This window comes from Castanea sativa, chromosome 12 (assembly GCF_040712315.1).
Source record: "Castanea sativa cultivar Marrone di Chiusa Pesio chromosome 12, ASM4071231v1".
NCBI classification, from domain to species: Eukaryota; Viridiplantae; Streptophyta; class Magnoliopsida; order Fagales; family Fagaceae; genus Castanea; species Castanea sativa.
Window position 1 is genome coordinate 26,393,270 of NC_134024.1, and position 16,561 is coordinate 26,409,830.

At 32.3% G+C, this 16,561-nt stretch overlaps 1 protein-coding gene across 1 annotated transcript; it reads right to left on the reverse strand.

Moving 5' to 3' along the window:
• Window positions 1-5,647: 5,647 nt before the first annotated feature.
• Window positions 5,648-13,990, reverse strand: LOC142619116 (wall-associated receptor kinase 2-like). The gene is made up of 3 exons (XM_075792181.1): window positions 13,003-13,990; window positions 12,691-12,849; window positions 5,648-7,138 (listed from the first exon to the last, which is right to left on the reverse strand). The coding sequence occupies exons 1-3, from the start codon at window positions 13,880-13,882 to the stop codon at window positions 5,934-5,936; spliced, it is 2,244 nt and encodes a 747-aa protein (XP_075648296.1). The 5' UTR covers window positions 13,883-13,990; the 3' UTR covers window positions 5,648-5,933.
• Window positions 13,991-16,561: the final 2,571 nt, after the last annotated feature.

Consider the following 16,561-nt stretch of genomic DNA (forward strand, 5'->3'; position numbering starts at 1 on the left):
AAGTTTGTACAATAGTGACTTAGACCACTAACATCATATTGCTACCTCGAGTAGAAAACTTACTACCATGACCCCATGATAGCTCCGAGTCCATTGACTACTTCTTTCTTTAATCTTTACAAAACATAAACACCGACGTTTGTGACTTTGAGATCCCACTCAAAGGTTTAGCAACACAAACTCTCCTGTTTGTGACTCCAAGACCACCCTTAAAGGTTTAAATCATCAGTGCCTTTGATGACTAGAGAAGGTAGCAACTTCTACAACACTGGATCTTGAGATTCTTCAAGTAATAACACCGGTAGAAGATATGAGAGAGCTTTTTAGGAAAAAAACCCTAAATAAAAAAGAGGCACACTCTTCTCTCTCTAAAAAGCTTTATAAAAACGTGCTTAGAGATTCCTTTATATAGTGGGAGAAGTAGATCTGAAACCCTAATCCGTAATGGGCTTGAACTGCTGTTTGGGCTTAATTAAAATTCTGCAGATACGATTCTCGATCGGTCGAACCAAACAGATTCTGAAATCTTCTTTTTGCAGCTTATATGTTCTTGTGTGTTCACAATTTGCTAATTGTTCTAAACTTTTAGAACCTAACAATCTCCCCCTTTGGCAATTCGTGACAAAACTTTTATACAAAATGAAATGTTCAAATACAAGAACAACCCAATACAATAAAATGCCCAATGACATCACAAATCCCAATCTAAGACTCCTAACCTAGAAGTTGCAATAAGAAGGTAGAAGGTCTTGATCAGAATATACCTGTCTTTCCTGAAAACATTCAAAAAACACATCACTGCATGTGTGGAAAGAAAGACATAAAAACAATAATATGAAACAGAATATAAAAACAAAAATAAACTAACTCTCATCCTAAGTTAGATACATCAAAAAGTTTTTATATTCTCCCCCTTTCAAAAACAAATTCAACTCCCCCTAAACAAAACAAACAGGATTCCCAAAGACATTTCATCTATTTCTCCCCCTTTTTGTCACGTATTGACAAAGACAACTCAATCAAAGAGTAAACAGAATACATATGCAACAAAGGATAAGAGAAAATAGAGAATAAAGGAAACACAAAAATCAAGCTCTATAGAAAATAGAGGCAACTCCCCCTATGAACAACAAAGGTTAAAAACAAGCTTCTCCCCTATAAAAAATAGGAAAAACAAAACAAGTTTTGAGAAAAACAGTTTTGGGGAAAATATAGGAGGTGGGGAAAAATAAAAAGACACAAACCAAAACTTAAAATTAAGTTGAGGATACACATGAAGAAAAATATTCTCTCTTTCAATAAATGCAAATTTGACACAATGTGACCCATAAACAGCTGCATGAGCAGAGAAAATATTTGCACATTGATTATCCATCATATCTCTTAAGAAAAATATTTTCTGCAATTCACACGTAAAAAATAGCATATACTAAAATGTACAAAGGACTCAAAAATTAATCAATCAATTTTTAAATCGAGTACCCAATTTAGTAAAGTGTATGCATGTTATATGTAGATATCACTGCAAAATTGCAAGATGGATACAAAAAACAATGCAATACATATGAATCCTAAACGCAAATGATGCATGAAAAAAAACAATTTGGCCAAAACTTTAAAAACTGAAAATTTTTCAGTTTCGATCGGTCAAGCATCGATTGAATACCAATCGAGTCAGGCAGAAGCTAACCAAAAATTTTAACACATTTTCGATCGGTCAAGAAACAGCTTCGATCGATCGAAAATCTAAAGAACTTAAATTTTTGAAAAACAAAGTAATTTTATGCAGAAACTCTTCAAAGCACAATATTTCATGAATGAAATGCATGAGTATGAGATTAAAAGTTTTTCAAAAACACATGAATTCAACCCAAATCTTTAAAAACAAAGATTTTCAAACTCTTAACCATATTTTGCATCAAACACCATAGAAAACATAATCTTGGATGGCTAAACCAGATTCACACACAATATCATGTACCAAGTTTAACAAAGAGTAATTTGTGTAGTGTGTGCAACTAACAAAACCTTGGGATACATGTGAGGTGATATGTAGATAGTAATCAATCCTAATTTCTACAAAATTCATCACATAAATTTGAAAGAGACTATCACTCAAAAAGCTACATCATATAACTCTCACATCTCCTAGAAAACAAGTTTGCAATCATGTAACTTCTTGATTTGCCTCATAATGTACACACCAATTTTATTTGATCAGAAACTTATTAAAAATAGTCGGGATAATGTACACACCAATTTTATTTGATTTAATTATAGTCCAATAATGTATACACCAATTTTAGCATTTAAACCGAGGCTACACCTTATGTTTTTTTTGTGCATGTGCTACACTTTTTCGAGCACAAAATCTTACGATATGCACTAAGGTGTTCATAATAGGCTAGTAAACAATGGTGAGATGGTTATTTATGCCTTTCTCATTAAGTTCAAGTCCGACAATCAAAGGCATGTGACTTCAAGATCAAGACAAAGTGATCAAAAACTATAAACATCTTTCCACACAACATGCACTACAAAGCTCAAACTAGTAAAAACTAGTAAAGTGCAATAAAATAAGCTTATCCAAGCTAAACAAGGTACACAAGCATGTTTTGTAAAGATACTATGGCCAACCTCAATTACATATCCATGATGTGTAATACAAAAGAAATAAAAATCTTTTTGGTTAAAATATTTATGACCAAAAACAAAAAGTACACATTATGCTAAATGAACAATGCAAAACTATGCATGATAGTGCTTAACTAAGCTACAGAGGGTACACAAACAAGAAATATCAATTTCTTATTTAACCCATGAGTACATATACAAACTAGTACATACTCACACAAAATCAAGAGTAACTTAGCACTTATATAACACATACTGTTCAAGTTTCTCCACAATGTCAAGCATGTTCTAAATCAAGAGAGAGATATTATAACTCATGTAATCCTCAAGAAAAATAAAACAAGACTCAAAATAAAATATTTTTGTCTTTTTGAAAATTTTCAATGTTTTTGGATTTTTTGTTTTGAAACAAAACAAACTAAGAAAATAAAACAACCAAAAACTAAAAGAAAACATGTCCACAATTAATTGAAAGAATTAAATCAAGGACAAGTAAGCAACACTCACCTTAGAGAATCGTTTCTCACCCATATAGCACGAGTCTTCGGCTTTGTAGGTGAAAATCCATGAGAAGCAGAATGTGTTTGAAAGATTACACCGATCTTTTGAGAAAGACTGAAATCCTGCAAATTAATTTCACAAGCCAACAAGCTCAAATTTTTCAAAAGAATATGAAACAATTTATATGGACTTATGGCAGGAGAAATATCATCACATATCCTAGATTGAAATACAGAATTTTTAAATTTCAATTTATTACAATTAGGACGAATGTGACTAGAGACACCACAAAAGTGACAAACAGGAACAAATTTAGGAACATCAGTATTCCTAACAGGAAATCTAGTCTCAGATTTTGGTTTTTGTCTCAACAAAGAACAATTTAGTGTAATATGACCAACAACACCACAAAGGTAACAGGTAGGCACAAAAACATATTTCTTTTGCACACTAGTAGTAGGTTTAGACATAGGTTTAGAAACTCCAGCGTCTACATCAAAACTTTTACCTTTGTCTAACCTAGCAACATAAGTCTTTTCTTTATTATTCCTCTTGAAATGAGGGATATAAACTTTTTCAGCTTTAGGCTTAAGAGGAACAGAAACACTTTTGTTATCAACAGTAGGCTTGGCACTAGTTAAATTTTCAAGTTTAGCTTTAAACTCAACTAACTCTTGTTTCAAGCTTTTCATCTTAAGAGGAAATTTGATTTCTCAAAAATTCATTCTTTTTATTAGATTCATCTAATCTAACAACCAATTCCTCTTTTTTAAAGATTAGCCAATTTTAACTCTTCCTTGAACTTGTTAGCAATTTTCAAAGATTTCAATAATTCCTTACGGAGAGTTTCATAGGCATCAATAAAATCAATAGAAACAACAGTGTCCTTTTTATTAAAATCATCACAATAAAAAACAATAAGACACTTAAAATTATCCATGATAACAGGGATCAAGGATCAACTCTTAGATCAAAAGATCTAAATACTAGAGCCAACCCGCTCTGATACCACTTGTACGTTTTTAGACCCCTGTAAACTAGATTGTTTAACCTAATTAATTAACCAAGTGAATACTTAGGTTTATTATTCAAATCTAGGTTAAAACAATAACAATCATATCATGTAAAGTAACGAAAATCGGTAAAAAATCTAGGGAGGATTTAACCTAGCTATTTTCAAGGTAAAACAACAAATCCACTATGAAATAATTGAAGTTTGTATAATAGCGACTTAAACCACTAACATCCTATTGCTACCTCGAGTGAAAAACTTACTACCACGACCCCATGATAGCTCTGAGTCCACTAACTACTTCTTTCTTTGATCTTTGCAGAACATAAACACCCACATTTGTGATTTTAAGATCCTACTCAAAAGTTAAACAACACAAACTCTCCTGTTTGTGACTCTAAGACCACCCTTGAAGATTTAGATCATCAGCACCTTTGATGACTAGAGAAGGCAGCAACTTCTACAACACCAGATCTTGAGATTCTTCAAGTAATAACACCGATAGAAGATATGAGAGAGCTTTTTAGGAACAAAACCCTAAATACGAAAGAGGCACACTCTTCTCTCTCTAAAAAATCCTATAAAAACGTGCTTAGGGTTTCCTTTACATAGTGGGAGAAGTAGATCTGAAACCCTAATATGTAATGGGCTTGAACTGCTATTTGGGCTTAATTAAAATTCTGCAGATACGATTCTCGATCGGTTGAACCAGGCAGATTCTGAAATCTTCTTTCTACAACTTGTATGTTCTTGTGTGTTCACGATTTGTCAATTGTTCTAAACTTTTAGAACCAAACAAGAGAGTTTCGGGGGTCACTCGCGACTTGGTCTGAGTCGCGAAGTGACTAGTTAAATACAGCCTAGCAAAAGACTGTTCAGATTCCAGCATGTGCTTCTCATGTGGCCTTTCGCGGGTTGTCCACTCGTGAGCCAGTCGTGAACTTCACTGTCTTCACAATTCTTTACCAAACTTTCACACTCAACCTTTACATTAAATCCCACAAACATATGGAGAAATGATTGAACAAAATACATTCAAATTTAACACGGAATAAAAGCCAACATAAAACATAATTGTAAATCACAACTTTACAAATCTAATTTTAATTTGAGAGATAACTATTCTCTCGCCATTGACAACTTCATATTCAAATTGTTTACGAGGTTTAAGTTTTTTCTACTTTATCACTGTTTCTTCTTACCTTGTGTTTCTATTTTATCAATTTCATTTTTGTGAACTAATCTATAACATATTCAAAAGCAAGATAGTGTCATACAGAATTTCTATTTCACTTCTACTTCCACTATCTAGTCCAACTAATTTTTGGTAACCAAAAGAGATACAGTATATGATTAACTATAAATTGTGTTAAAAGGGAGGAAGAGGAAATTAGAAAATTCATAGGTGCAGCAACAAAAAGAAATGGATAAATGGAAACTGCACTGAACCAACTGATTACAATCAATATAAAAGACTTAATCAGAATCCTACGTCTCCATCATACAGATAACCTAATGATACAAGTACTCCCTTAATTACTACAACTTTTAATAGTCAGAACCTAACTCACAAGATACAAACGAGTTACAAGGCACACATGATAATATTCAATAAATACTAATCTTATTTTAAGGCAGACCCATAGGCTAAGTCCAACTTTCCAAACAACTTTTGAACTTCCAAGATTCTCAGTTGATTGCTTACTTGGTAATTACATTGCCCGTTATAACACCACAGCAAATTCAATTATCAATTGATACCAATATATTAGCGAAGAGTAAGTAGTTATCTCCCATTATCTACGAGTTTCAATAATTGGTCTTTCATGCTATCATACTCGGCAGTTGTACTGGTAGAACAACCTTCAATTTCAAATGAGTGACTAGTTGCACTGAGCAAGTACTCGGTCTTTTTTGTATTGATATCAATGCTTCCCGATGAATGTTTTTCCATACTCTTCAATCCCTCTAGCTCTATTGCCACCTCTTTCATAGAAGGCCTATCCTCCCCTCTCAACTTTAAGCACCTTTTTGCAACATTAGAAACTTCCTTTAGTTGCACAATATTACCCTCATCAACAATGTGAGTTTCAAAAATTTGAAGTAGGCGATCCTCTTTTATAGCAGAAACAAAGGATATTGCTAAATTTCTATCAATTTCAGGCCTATCAAAAGAAAGTGCCTTCTTACCTATCAACAACTCTGCCATAACAACGCCAAAGCTATATACGTCACTTTTTTCTGTTAGTTGGCTAGTTTGCAAATATTCTGGGTCCAAGTACCCCAAAGTTCCTTGCACCAAAGTGGTCAATTGTGTTTGATCAAGAGGTACCAACCTTGAAGCTCCAAAGTCAGCCACTTTTGCTGTGTAATTATCATCTAATAGTATATTTGCAGTTTTCACATCTCTGTGTATAATTGGCATAGAAGTTGCTGAATGCAAGTATGCAAGTGCTTCAGCAGTTTCTGTTGCAATCTTCAAACGTTTTTCCCATGAAAGTAAGGATGATCGGCCTTTATCATGAATGTGTTCACAAAGAGTCCCATTTGTAATGAATTCATAAACTAGTAAGGGCACTTCTGTTTCTAGGCAACAACCAAATAACTTAACCACATTCCTATGGCTAATTTGGGTAAGCACAATCACTTCATTTATGAATTGCTCAATTTGGCTTTGATCACCAATTTTTGACTTTTTAATGGCAACAACTCTGTTATCAGATAGTGTTCCTTTATACACTGTTCCATAGCCTCCTTGGCCAAGGATTGTATTCTCATCATAGTTGTTGGTGGCCTTTTTCAACTCTTCTGATGTAAAGATTTTGGTTGTCTCGATAGACCATTGGTTACTAGAGAGTCGCTGTTTTAACAATAGGCCACCATTTTGTTGAAAGAATTTTTCTTTGATTCTGATGTCCTTTCTTCTTTTCCATCCCCAAAGTATCCAAGAACCTCCCAAAAGAACTACTAAGAGGCTTATTATGCTGATACCTGCACATACTCAAACATGCATTTTCTCAGCAAGTAGAACATTTTAACTTTATACTTTGTTAATACCATTGCCTTCGTAATGGCAAACATCTTGACACAATAGAAAAAAAAAAAATATATATATATATATATATATATATATGTGTGTGTGTGTGTGTGTATCATATGAAGATGACACCATCGAAATTTTATTTACAGTGTAGTTTGCAGTTGCGACTGCTACAGTAACATATAATATGAGTGACTATCAAATTTCTTTCATCACAAAAAAAAAAAAAAAAAAAAAAGGAAGCACAACTAAAAGAGAACTGGTGAACCAAGTTTGACTGAACATCTATCCTTTCTAAAATAGACAATGTTCCTTTGTTGGTTGAGAATAAGAAAATTAGCTAAGAATGTATAATTTCTTTGAGAATACCATGGCAAATTTAAAACAATATTTCAACACAGAATATACATGGTTCAACATTGTTCTTACGTCCAAAGGAGTGAACAACTAATAAGTAATAACTCATTAAATGTGAAAATAGGATTAAAACAGTATTTGCATAATCTTACACTATCCGGTGTTTTCTCTGGAGAAAAAAAAATCAGGTCTAAATTCCTAAAATGCCATTGTATCGTACAGTGCGGCGTTATTCGAACTATCAAACCAACTATAATTAAGGCCCTTTGACTATTGGCCCAAAGTCAAATATGAGCCAACTTTAAAATGCATTGCCTTTGACCTGTTTGGGCCATGAACCTAGTTGAGAATCAATCTCCTCGTTTATGTAACAAAATATTTTATTATTATTTTTTAAACTTTTTTTTTCTTTTATAATTTGATTGTTACGGTAAAAAAAATTGAACTATAAGTGTCTCTATTATAAACATAAAAAATGTATAAGTTGTTACAGTAATACTTTTGTCAAATAGTTTTTTAAATATAAGAGATGTAAAGAAGGACATAAGAAGACTATTTTATTCTTTTTTTTTTCTCCTTGAACTCAACTAATTCAATTAATTTCTAATAGTTATATAATAATAATTATTGTTATTATTATTTATATATAATGATCTTCATAATAACCATATATAATTATTACGAAGATCATTATTGTATTTTATTATTGCTATTATTTATTTATCATCATCCTCATTCATTCATTTATATTGATATCTCTTTCCCCTACTTTCTTAATTTCTCTTTCCCAAAATAATGAATTATAAAAAAAAGTGGGGTTGGATATTGAATATCATTTTGACAAATAAATTAGGATTTTTATTTAATTTATTAAATCTATTAAAAAGTGAAATTGTACACAAAAGAGTTTTAACATCGAAGTTCAGGATTCCAGCTTTAGTTTAGGATCATCTATTTAAATTTTTGTCCAAACTTGAGGAATTTGAAACGTATTTTTCATTTAAACAAACCAGTTTTTCAAACATACCCTTAAACAACATCCTCATCTTTTCTCTATTTCATTAAAATAATATTTTATTCTTTTTTTTTTCTCCCTCAAAATTTCTATATTTCATTAACTTATTTCTCCCTATACTCAATCCATACCCAACTAACTAAATTCAAGAGAACCTAGAGAGAGAGAATTTTCTTGAGGTTGTGTTTGTGACGGCTTGTTGGTATTGAGAACAATTACAAAATAATTAAGGGTTTGGAGAGCTATAGCAAATGATGTGTGTAAATTCTTAATTGTCCATAATAAAGGAGTAACGTACAAACCTAACAAATGAATGACCGTTGAAGATAATAAGGAGATGTTTGGTAGAGTAGTTTGAGATAGGATTTTTGTAACTTTTTAAAATTTGTGTGGGTGAAAAAGTGTTTGGAAATGTGTGTAAAGGTTTTTAAAATGTAAAAATGTGATTTTGAGATTATGTAGTACTTATTGAAAGTGTCTAGTACTTATTGAGTTTAAATGTAAAAATGTGAGTTTAAATGTCTAGTACTCATTGAAAGTGTTTCCCAATTCATAAATGAGAACATTCATTACCAAAATGAAGACGAATGCTATAAAACCAATACCATATGGAATGAAAAAGTAGGCATTTTGATATCTACAAACTTTTTTTTTTTTTTTTTTGAGAAGGGATATCTACAAACTAGCAATATTATTCTCTCAAATCGTATTATTAATTGAATTTTTTTCACTATTTTTAACTTGATCATTGGAGGATCTTTGGCCAGCACCATACTAGTGTTCTTTCCCTTTTTTCTTTGACTTTATATTGTAGATCGATGTTAAAAGAAGCCCTAACATCGTCCATCAATATAGACGAGAATACAATTGACAATTTCTTGCATCATCAACAAATTTATTTTTTAGAGTGCTATAGTGATTCTCTGATATGTAATACATCTTTCACATGGAATGGACTCATGTGAGAGGAATGTTATATATCATCATTACAAAAAAAAAAAAAATAAATAAAGGATAATTACAGATTACTCACCTATGGTTTGCCTTTAATTTGACTTGCCTACCCGTGGTTTCAATTTTGACACTTTACCCACCTGTGATTCTCTCCGTTACTAATCCGTAACCCACCTCTCCTTCAGCCGTTACTCTAACACATAATATGTCAAAAACAAAAGTCCAAACAGATCAAAACACTCCTCACTCCCAAAACTCACTCCCATCCAACTTGCTCACCAAACTAAGATCCTAGATGCTACAATGCAATGCGCTTGAGATTTCTCATACTACAGACCAAAAAGTCAATTCCCTTTACACAGCTAAGCCTAATTAGACACATGCTTACTTAGTTTCAATTTCCACAGTTTTCTCAACAACCAAACGAATAGCTAATAAATCAATTCAGAAATTAAATTAATAAATAAATAAACGAAGAAAGATCTGGCCTTCCCAGAAATTATAAGCCAACAATCCTTGGCCCTGTTGTGCTTTGACACATCTTAAAAAATGTGAACATTTGGATTTGAAGCCATTTTTCACTGACACTGATCATAAAAACACCAAAACTTTAAAAATCCAGAAAAATTTTATAAACCAAAACCCCAAAAATTTACATTTGGGAAGGATCTAATAGGACCGAATAAGATTCCAAATCACCAAACACAAAAACACCCAATACCCATCAATGTTTATGCAGTAAAGGTGTAAAATTTATGTGTATATATTCGATACAAAGGATCTAAAATAGAGATTCTGAGTCAAGAGAGAAAAAATAAGCAGATCCACTCTTCTTTGCCACTTGCTTCAACTTGAAAGGGAGGTTGGGTTGTCTTTGAATTTGGGTTTAGCGTTTTGATGAGTCACGGCAACGAATGGGTATGCTGCGATTTTGTTGGGTAGATTTGCCGTTTGGAGTTTTTTTTGGGGGGGGGGGGGGGGGGGGGGGTCATGAATATGAAGGAAAGGATGGGTTGGCAGTGTTTGTTTGTGTCTTTTTTTCTTTTTCTTTTTTAGAAAAATGTTTGTTTGTGTCTGGTTGAATGCATGCGTGGGGGTTTGGTTTGTTGGCTTGAGGGTGTTGTGGGAGTGGTGGTGTTGGATTTGGTGCCGCTGGGTCTCGGACATGACTTCTCTGCCGCTTTGAAGAATCTAGTAGAGTTGCGGCTGTGGTTGAGATTGGTTTGTATTCTAACGAAATTGGTAACCTCCAGTGGAAATTTTTAGCTCAAATTGGTAGATCTAACCATTAGGTGAGGCCTTTTTTTTTTTTATTGTTGGGTATTGTGTTTCATTAGAATTACAATGAAATACCACAAGTTACATCAGATTCCATTTCAGCTAGGAAATCGGGGTTTCTTAGTTTGAGGAAATCTGGGTTTATTTCTTAGTTGGAGGAATTTTGGGTTTATTTCTTATTTTGATCTTGTTTTCTTTCGCCTTTTTTGTTTTGTTTTTGTTTTGCAACGAGAGAGACATAAAATAAAAGTAAAAAGACTTATTTATTTCTCTTTATTAAAAGAGGTGGGTAACAGAGATTAAACGGAAGTAACATCAAGGTAAAGTATCAAAATTGAAACCACGGATAGGCAAGTTAAATTAGAGACAAACTACATATGGGTAATCTGTAATTATTCCAAAAATAAATTATTCAACAGCAGCCATTGGAGCTTCAATTTTTTGTGATAGTCTCTAGAAAATAAAGACGAACAGCTCTTTCTCAACTTTTAAATGTTTAAAGCTTATTAAAGGTGGTGCCCTTTTAGTATATGACGTATATGTCTTGGCTGAGAAAAATCATAACCATAGAGAATGTTTTATTATTGTAGCTTTTTAATCGAGTCCAACTGAAAAAACTAAACAAAGAAGATAGAGAAAAAGAGGATAACGTTGATTCTTTCTTTTATTAACGTGTCACTTTCTCCAACAAAAGTGTGACTAACGTGACTAATAAAGTTGGTGATATTTCCCCGTTTTGATCTGTTCTACAGTTACATCACAGACTTTTCGTTTGTCGTTTAGTTTAAAGAAGAGGAGCAATTCAGCAAAGAAAAAAAAAAAAAGGATAAGGGCGTTTGGTAGGGAGTTTGTCACTTTAGGTTGAAAGAAAGTGACATATTTAATAGTTTTTGATGCGTTTGATAGGAAGAAAATTTGAAAGAGCATGGAAGAGAGCAAAGGGAAGGTACTGATTAATTAAATGGATTGAGAGCATTATGTTGGCCATACTATACCTTACTAAGTTTCAATTTCTTTCTCGATCATATACTGTATTTTATCAATTTTATCTCTTTTTATTAATTATGTCAATTTCATCCCTCAATTTTAAAAACCAAATCAATTTTACCTTTAACTAAATCAACTTATAGGCATAAAAATGACTTCATATTGAGTTGAGGGAAAGAATTGAAAAATTAAAGGAACTTCTTTTGGAAGTTTTAAATATGAAATTGACATAATTAAATGTATAAGACGAAAATTGAAACTAAAAATATATGAGGACCAAAAAATTGTAGTGTGTAATTGTCTCAATTGTTTTTGCAAATAATTTACAATTAGCTTTTTTTAAAATTTTATTTTGTAGTTTTTTTAATTTTATTTTTATAAATAAACTAGCTTTTAGAATTCTTTCCTCCCCCTTTCTCTTCATATTTTCATTTTCTTACCTTTCTATTGTTCTTATAAAAAAAGGGAAAAAAAAGAAAAGAAAAGACTAAATCAGTATGTATTTTGATTTCACTTAAGAATAAGACCAATAATTAATTTAACAAAGTTCATTAATTAGTAAATCTTTGTGTTTTTTTTTTTGGTGGGGGAGGGGGAGCTGCTAAGCTTTCAATGTAAATTTATTAGTGTAATATATTTATTTGAAAGAGTTTATAGTTTTATTTAATTAAAACTGAGTTATTTTTTAGCATATTTCTACTTGTTGAGTGACAAAGCTTATTGATTGTGATTCGGCATCATTAGGACTACAAATGATTTTCAAAGAGATAATACTTTTTTGACAGGTAAAAAAAAAAAAAAAAAAACATATTTAGTTGAATGTATATTTTTTTGTTATTTTAATCCATGTATGATGCATCACACAAATATGCAGTTAATAATAAAAATAATAGTAGTCCTATATATACTTACACAATGCAATAATGATATCCTTAGATTGGCTGACTCGATTGCAACCTGTTGTATCTCGTTCGTACCCGTCCTTACAAGAGCAATTATGACTCCCAAGAATGTTGTTGCATTTTTCGTTTTTGTCGCAGGGAGAGGGAGAATTTTGGCACTCATCAATATCTGAACCACGGTGCAGACTATCAAAAGTTAGCAATACAATCTCTATACTTAAGATAAGAAGAGATTCTTTTTCATGCAACAAATGGGTAATATCTTGTTTACTAAAACTCCAAAAAAAAAAAAAAAAAATCCAAATGTTTTGTTAGCTAATACCTTTGCAACCATGAACGAGGTATGGGTTTCCTTCAAAACCTGAGGAACAATTGCAACGGTACCCAGGACCGTTAGTGGAATTGTAACATATACTGTTTTCTGCCTTACATGCATAGCTTTCTGAATTTCCTTTTGCATCTTCGCATGTCTCGTCTCCAACTGCCCAATCAAGTACCATTGGAAAAGTCGTTTTATTTTGTAAAATTTCCTGATGTAGGAGCGAAATGTTGTATGGCTCTTCTGCAACTAAACCGTAATCACATGAATTGAAGTTGGTTTCCACGATATTGTTTTGTTCAACGTCCCAAAAGTTCACTGAAAAACCTGAAACTCCTTTTGGGATAGGAGCCTGACAGCAGCCAATGCCAGAGCATTCAGAAGTGTCCACCACACTGTCGTTGTTACAGAGTGCTGCGCATCCAGTAGGATATTTCTTTCCCTGTGATGAATAGCCATCAAAAAACCCAAAAATGTTACAACCCACTGCAATGAACTTGTTCTTCGTATTTGAGATATGAAAGTTTGACAGAGTGTTGTCTGCTCTAAACTCCGACGGGTTTCCGGGGACACCTTTGGAACAACGACGGGCTATGGAGACTGAGACTTGCAATTCACCATCCAGTGATATGTTGAGCACAGGTATTTTAGTATAAGACAGAAATGGTTTTGGTGTAGTCTCAGAAGTGTTGTCACAGGTGATGAGGAAAGATTCATCAAGGTAGCAACCCTTTTCTGTTCCAAACGGGAAGGGGATGCTAACATTTCCACAGCTTACGTTTCCACAGCTCGAATTGGGTTGAGATGCTTTTGTTGCTGCTAAAACTATCAACCCAAGCAAAAGCAGTATCTGTTGCTTTAAAAGCACTCCACACAAAACCATGGTTTTCCTTTTTCTTTGTCTCTGTTTTGTTTTGTGCTAGCAACAGCCGTGAATGGCAAACTTTATAGAAGCAAAGGCACCTTCTTCGAGAGACGAATCGCTAGATATAAGTCTGTATTTGGTCGCTTGGGTGAGCAATATTAATTGGCCAAAATCATGAGAGAGAAAGAGAGAAGAATAATTAATAATAGAAATTAGGGGATCCTATGATATCCGGAACAGTGATGGAATTGTTAAACTCATTATATTAAATGAGTTCATTTTAGTCCTAGAAATTTGAGGATCCTATGATCCATGAGTGTTAAATAATTAAATTTATCATTTTAATTCAAATTAAAATTCATTTAGTTGTGCATTAACACAATCACAAAAGAATTTTAAGCATTTTAACGTATTTTACTTAAAAAAATTATGCCAGTTATGAAGAATGAAAAGAGATTTTAACTAGTCCTATAAACTCTCTTGTAGTTGGATTTGGATCTTTTAGATTTCCTAAGGTATTCTACTTATTAGATTTCTTTAAATCTTAAAAATTCTTTAGTGATTTAATTGTCTAGATTTTGCCATATTAGCATTCTACTAACAATAACCTTAATTGTTTTGTTTACAACATTATTTTATTATTTTAAAAATATTTTATCGACATTAACTGTTGCATGCAGTTTTGCTGTTGGTGTGTAAATGTATTCTCTTATCTTATTTCCTTCCACTATATATGTGTGTGTATTTCTCAAATAAAAAAAGATATTCAGTGTTGTTAAGTTGTCTTACATCGGTAAGGTGTAATATTGAGAAAGAGTTTATCACTTACTCCGTAACACTAACTACCGTATGCAATTTTGGTGTTGGCGTGTATGTGTATTCATTTATCTCATCTCCTTTCTCTATGTATGTGTGTGTAGTAGAATACTGATATGATAAAATCTGGACCATTAAATCATTAAAGTGGGTAAACTTTAAAGAAATCTATTGATAAAGTACGTTAAAAAAATATAGATGATCTAAATTCCTTGTACTTCAAAAAAAAAAAAATTTGAAATCTGAAACTTTTAGGAAAAAATCATTGCTGACGTCCGTTTAGCATATGGATTGAACGGGAAAAATCATATAGAATATTTTTATTTTTTTATTAAAAAAAAAAAAACGATAAGCAAATGGATAACAATAATTCTTGTTTTTAGTTTCTGCTCGTGCTGTCCAGCAGACACAACGTGACTTACGTGACCAAAGGAACCAATGGCATTACAAAATCCTTAAACCAAGTGGGCAATCCAAAAGCATAGAAAAGGTTCGTGATGTTTCGACATTTTGATTGATTCCAGACCCCAGTTAAATAACAAAACTTTTTTTGGGTAATGTGTTTGTGGTGTAGTTTAAAGATGTGCAATTCAGAAAAGAAAAAGGTAAAAGGAAGTGTTGAATACTTGATTGCAGTTGGTAGGGACTACAGTGTTTGTCGTTTGGTTGAAAGAAAGTGATGTATAGACTATAGACGTAAACCGTGAGTGCGTTAGATTAATAAATATAGAGAAAAACTGAAAGGCATGGAAGACAGCGAAGTAGCGAAGAGATGCTTGATTGTGGTCCATCTCATGAAAAATTCTATGAACAACCAATCACTCGAACCTTTGCTAACTGATTACAGGAAACATCTGACATTTCCTTGCAATCGACTTGATCACATCTACCGTGGAAGCTGATTGCTGCGCGGATGCTCTTGTAAAATTTGGTGCCACCATTTCTCTAGCACTTTCGTTGTATTTTTCTAACCGGATTTAATAGCCCTTGATAAAAGGGCATAACTATTGTTTCACTTGAAAACATTTTATAAACATTGTTTTTCTCATTTTTTTTAGTGTTTAGTAGCACACAAAAAAACTGGTCAACAAAAATTTATCTTTAGTCAACGGAAAATCTTAATAAAAATAAGGCTTATTTTTTATAGGTTGTTTTCCAAAACTTTTTCTTGGAAAACAATTTCTCTCTCACTTTTTCTCTCTTTCCTTTGCTTTTTCTCTCTTCACACCCTTAGTGTCACTAACTTTGGTCTCTCCTCTCTCTCTCTCTATCTATCTATCTCTCCTCTCTCTTTTCTCCATGTTTCTTTTCCCCTTTATAACACAGTTCTTTGGTTTGATTTCCCCCCCCCCCACTAATTGGTCAATAGCTCCGATTTGCAAATGATGACAGATTTACAGAGGTAATTATATCATTCCTCTCTATCAAAATCTCAATTTTTTGCTTTGAATTTCAAGCTTGATTTTCTTTTCTTTTTTAAGAAATTTTTCGGTTTGATAGATTCCTAATAGAAGTTACTTCTTTTTTGCACATAAAAGTTTAAAAGAAAAGTAAATAAAAAAATAAGAAGAAGAAAGAATGAATAAAGTAAAAGACGAAAATTTTAAACATAGTGCCTATATGGCTCTAATTGCTTTTACATAGGACAATATTTACGGTAAATTAATAATATTGTTATATCTATATATTAAGAGCATTCAAAAAAGTTAGTTATGACTTTAGAAAATGTCAAAAATATCCCTAATATAATCAGATAATATTTATTATTAAAAAATAACAATGGGGTTATAATTGTAATTTAACAAAAAAAATCAGAAAAACTACCAGATAAACTTTTTTTCCTAAAAATTAGCACTCTCTATTTAAATATATCTCACGCAC

What these genes read in the sequence shown, in the direction of transcription:
- LOC142619116 (XM_075792181.1), bottom strand. Translation starts at nt 13,882, where the DNA reads ATGGTTTTGTGTGGAGTGCTTTTAAAGCAACAGATACTGCTTTTGCTT. An exon ending in CCTCGTTCATGGTTGCAAAG is followed by an intron (nt 12,850 to 13,002) that starts GTATTAGCTAAC and finishes ACCGTGGTTCAG; the next exon opens with ATATTGATGAGTGCCAAAAT. An exon ending in GGATATCATTATTGCATTGT is followed by an intron (nt 7,139 to 12,690) that starts GTAAGTATATAT and finishes GAGTATGTGCAG; the next exon opens with GTATCAGCATAATAAGCCTC.